The 5,576-nt window shown below is 32.2% G+C and overlaps 1 protein-coding gene across 1 annotated transcript; it reads right to left on the bottom strand.

The window, feature by feature from the left end:
* Positions 1–4,075: 4,075 nt before the first annotated feature.
* Positions 4,076–5,170, bottom strand: LOC104106384 (putative F-box protein At2g02030). The gene has a single exon (XM_009614926.2). It carries the CDS (start codon positions 5,168–5,170, stop codon positions 4,076–4,078), a length of 1,095 nt encoding a protein of 364 aa, XP_009613221.2.
* Between the last annotated feature and the right edge of the window lie 406 nt (positions 5,171–5,576).

The raw sequence follows: 5,576 nt of genomic DNA, 5'->3' as shown, positions 1-5,576 counted from the left end.
CAAAATCCCAAATTTCTACTAATTTCTCATGCTTGAATCCATATAAAAACTATGTATTTATCTTGCAATGGATGAGAATAACTTACCTTGGCATAGATGATGAAAAAACCCCACTTGAAGCTCTCCAAAAATCGCCCAATCAAGAGAGAATAGAAGAAAATGGGCCAAATCCCCGTTCTTAAAGAAACACACTGCCCAGCGATCTCTCGCACCTGCGGTCACTTGACCGCTTCTGCGGTCCCGCAGGTGTGGCCAAAATACCGCTTATGCGATCCTCCTTCAGGCCCCTCAACTCCGCTTCTGCGGCTCCATGTGCGCAGGTGCGGTCCCGCTTCTGTGGCACTCGACCGCATCTGCGGTCCCAGCCTTCCCCAGCCAGAACCGCTCATGCGACCCTCAGAGTCACTTCTGCGACTCCGCACCTGTGGCCATAACCTCGCAGATGCGGTTACACTAGAAGACAGCAGCCTCAGCACATCTTTCAAGTCCAAATTCGATCCGTTAACCATCTGGAATTCACCCGAGGCCCTCGGGACCTCAACAAAATATACCAACACGTCCCAAAATATAACACAAACTTGCTCGAGGCCTCAAATCACATCAAACAACATCGAAATCATGAATCGCACCTCAATTCAAGCTTAATGAATTTTAGAACTTCAAACTTCTACATTCGATACCGAAACCTATCGAATCACGTCCGATTGATCTCAAGTTTTGCACATAAGTCACATTTGATATTACGGACCTACTCCAACTTCCAGAATCGGAATCCGACCCCGATATCAAAAAGTCCACTCCCGGTCAAACTTTCCAAAAACCTTCAAATTTCTATTTTTCGCCAAATAACCCCGAAACGACCTACGGACCTCCAAATCTACTTTCGGACGCGCCCCTAAGTCCAGAATCACCATACGGAGCTATTCCGAGGCTCGGAATCCCAATCGGACATCGATAACATTGAAATACACTTCAACCCAAATTTATGAAATTCTTCCAAAATGCCAACTTCCACAATAGGCGCCGAAATGCTCCCGGGTCATCCAAAACCCGATTCGGACATACGCTTAAGTCCAAAATCACCACGTGAACCTGTTGGAACCTTCAAATCCCGATTCCAAGGTCGTTTACTTAAAAATTATACTTTAGTCAATTCCTCCAACTTAAAGCTTCCGAAATTGGAATTTTCTTTCCAAATCAACTCCGAACTTCCCGAAATTTATTTCCGACCACGCGCACAAGTCATAATACCTGAAGTGAAGCTTCTCAGGGTCTCAAACCGCTGAATGACGCGCTAAACGACTGGTTGGGCCGTTACAGGTGGCGTCTAGCAACACTCCTTAACGACCGGATAGCATGAAGTATACAATTTACTCTCAAGAACCCGTAGAAAAATAATGCATTAATTCCTTCAATCCTTATAGCTCTGGGTCACCCTAGGATATGGTTTAAACTGTCAAATCCTAATAGGCGACCAACTATGTGTTCATGTCAAATATAATCGACCATTGAATGACCTAAGAAACTCTTTTCTTCTTTCATTCAATCTCCATGGCCAAGATCTTAATTTGGTCGATTATAATTCATGACAACATGGAGCTTAAATTCATTACCAAGAGTTGACAGATTCCATCTTGATCAATCACTAATTCTACAAGTATTTAATCGTACCCAATATCCTTTCAACTATTGCCTTAGGGTCATAGGTGTCTAGTATCAAAGCACAATAAATAACTTGTCAATTACTAAGGAAACTCTTACATCACATTCTTCAAGAGAATATCATATTGACAGTTTATGATAATTCTAACCATTAGGAATTATCCAATAAATCGATTCAATGATCATATCTCTATATGCATCATCTATTTATGTGATTTAGTTAATGAGATCAACTAATCTTTATCCATAAAGACGATCACATAAATATTGATCTAACCGGATTACTAATGTTCAAATTAATAATCATATGATCAAGAATAAAATTTAGATTAAATTGTAAAAGACCTTACTCTCATTATCATGATCTCCATCATGATGACAAGTCTCAAAATTTAATCAAGGACCTTATTAAAATAATCAAGCAATTAATAATAACTATGATAAACGAATATCAAATGCCATATATTTTTATATCAAATAAGATTCATAAAAATATATTCAAATCATCAAATATGAGATTGGATCTAGGGCATATCTAATATATCCCTAACAGAATCACTTTAATTGTACTATTCATTTACCTAATTGATGTTGAATCCTTTCCTTACAATAATTTTCCAACGTGGTTTTATATATATATATATATATATATATATATATATATATATATATATATATATATATATATATATATATATATATATATATATATACTTTAGCGAAATTTCATTTATTTTTTAATCCCTTAAAAATAAATTTCACAATAAAAATATAATTTAAGTTAATTTTCTAATATTTAGGACTTCAAAATCAATTAAAATTTTACCTTATATAAATCAAAAAATTCATTTATAACATATTTGCTAATTGTATGTAGGCATACAAATTAGGCGCACACATATATTTGATAAAGCAATTCAAAGTTCCATTCAATATACACGTTTCTTCCAAACAAAATATTTCAACTATTGTATGTACGGGAATTTATATAATTATTTTATTAAAAAATTTACTTCTATCATTAAAGTATAGTCCATCTTTTAACTATCTATAACTTTAATTGATTTTGACCATCTAAAAATTATGCATAGTATGAAAATTTTAAAGGCCAAAATTTACAATAATGCGGGAGAAAAATGTATAACAAATCAGTTGCCATTAAATTTTTTTCTCTTTTTCTTTTTTTTCTTTTTGTAAATATTCCAGCAAATAACATCTCCCTATGTTTTTTTATACATTAAGTTATTTTTTATAAAATATTAACGCAATATCAGTCATTTTTAGAGTTTATATTGTCACTTATTAAATTTATTTTAGGAGCTATAGGCCGACCTAATCATTCTTATATCCATAACAGACCAAAAGATTTAGTTTTCAATTTGCATAATTGACAAATCATCATGATAAAAGTATTTTTTGGAATTATTTGTTTTTGATAATTTTCACAAGGTATTCCTATAAAACTCTGAGGACTTTCATGTGGCAGAATTTTATTTTTTATAGAGCTAGCTACATAATGTCTATTAACATACATTTACAAAGTTATACTTTTTATTTTGATTTTATAACTCAAACACATCGTTTAATACTACTTATGTAATTTTTAAAAAATTATTTACTTATTGACATAGGTACACGCGCAAAACGCGTACTCTAAGACTAGTAAATATAAAAATGTGTATTAATTCAATTTGGAATTAAATAGATTAATTAAAAGTAAACAGATAGTTTTAAGTTGGGAGAATAGATTATGAACGACTTTTAATTCAAATACAATTGACCTATCCATCTTGATCTAATCAAATTTTGAGTCGATCATGACTTGATTATTTTACTGCTTAATTCATTTTAACCCGTCTAAATTTAGAATTCTTTTTGTTATTTAATTCATTCTAACCCGTCAAAATTTAGAACTTTTAAATAAGACAGAAAATAGTCTATGGCTCTTTATTAATTCATATGTACATAATATTGTATAAATCTAACATCGCTTGTATCTATCATCTATATGTCATATAATCCATTTTTTTTGGTGAGGAAACAATAAAATAAAACTGAGTTTTGGATAAAACTATGACATTATATCAAACACTTCAAATTATTTAATATTGTCGTTTATAGTGATCTATGAACACTTCAAACTATGAAATTATTTAATAACAAACACTTTGATATAGATTATCTAAAAAGTCTTTATATGTATAGACTATTAAGGCCAAATATTTTTATAATTCAGTAGCTTTTAAATGATGCCATGACATAGAATGTTATATTGCAACCCAAAGTTTTATAAATAAACTATTTACCATGACGTTTTCTTGAATAAATAAAGGGGAATAAATAAATCGACAAATAAAAATAAATAAGTGGTGGACAAAAGTGTAAAATGTTAGCCATCATTATCAACAATCAACTAACTTACAAATGAATTCTTTTTCAATGAGACTAAGCTTTCTTTGTAAGCAAAGGCTTGCAAAAAGTAGCCATTTTTTTGGTGGCCAAGAACTCTGTTTTTCTTTGGACAAGAATCAAATATGTCCAATTGCCATGAACTAACTTCAAGAAAAATTTCCCCCTTATGTCCATAACCAAGTGACCTCTTGATATTACAAAAAGGGCCAATTCTTACTTTCTTAGTCCAATAGCCTTTCTTTTCCATTACCCATATGTCAATACATGTTTCTCTACCAATAATTATTGGCTCATAAATATACATAGCAATGAGATTATTGAACAATGCTAAATCCCCTTGTTTGGATATAAACGACTTTGGTGTTTGAATCTCTTGAATTGTGTCATTGCTCGTATCAAAAGCAAATATCTTATCATTTTTACATGCCTTCCAATAGTAGAATCCATTTAAGTACGTGTTACCGCTTGATTTAACCATGTCACGACTAAAAATATTGAATTCCTCAAAAAATTTCCAAGAATTTGTACTCAGTGTATAAACCGAAATAACTGTAGGAGAATACCAGTCTTCAGAATAATTGTCCCAGTAATCTCTTATCCAGATAACTTTATAGTCACCACTCGAGGGTTGGATCCCAAACCCAAATTTATAAGAAGACAAATGAAATGAAGGGGAATTTAAGGGTTGACATATTGGAAGAGGCTTAAATTCCTTAGTAGCTGGGTTCCATAGTGCTACTTCTTCTTGATCATTATAAAGCAAAAATAATCCATTTAAAGGACCAAGAATTTCCCACAAATGTGTAGATGTATTTATAACATCTTGGTACAAATGGGATTTAGCAACTAATTGGTTTTGTTCATGAAATAAAGTAAAACCAGATTTCATTGTATCAAGAAAATAATGATGAACAAAGTAATTTGTAGGATTATTGGGATGGTTAAGGTGTTTTTGAATAAAAATGGTATTTTCAATGAGAGCATACCAGTCTTTTTTGACACTCTTGGATTGCAAAAGACATTTCACAGGCAATCTTGAGAAAATTTCCATCACTAAATCCTCCGGTAAGTCACTAAAGTTTGTTGTTTGCACCATTTTTGCTTCTTCCAAGAAAGTGTAATTGTTTCCAAAAATAGAAGAAGGCAAAAGAACAAATAAGTAGTTGCTGGTATAGAGAGTTACTTTGAAAGGGTGGGTATGTGTCTATTTATATAAACAAACACACACACATGTGTGTGTGAAATAAATATTAGCCATAAGTCTCCAAGGTTCGCCAATGTCCTAATTATAAATTGTTATATGAATTTAATATTTGTGCATTGACAACGTAATATTATTACATAATCAGGTTATTTTTTGAATTTTTTAATTACATTGGGGGCAAGAGACAGGAGAAGGGAATGCTACGCTACTGATGGGATTTGAACCCTCAATCTTAAGTAGTGGCGGAGTCAGAATTTTCATCAAAGAGTGTCAAAATATAAATAATTAGATATATCAA

This window comes from Nicotiana tomentosiformis, chromosome 7 (genome assembly GCF_000390325.3).
Source record: "Nicotiana tomentosiformis chromosome 7, ASM39032v3, whole genome shotgun sequence".
NCBI lineage: Eukaryota > Viridiplantae > Streptophyta > Magnoliopsida > Solanales > Solanaceae > Nicotiana > Nicotiana tomentosiformis.
This window is presented reverse-complemented; position numbering and strand designations above follow the sequence as displayed.

What these genes read in the sequence shown, in the direction of transcription:
- LOC104106384 (XM_009614926.2), bottom strand. Translation starts at nt 5,170, where the DNA reads ATGGTGCAAACAACAAACTTTAGTGACTTACCGGAGGATTTAGTGATG.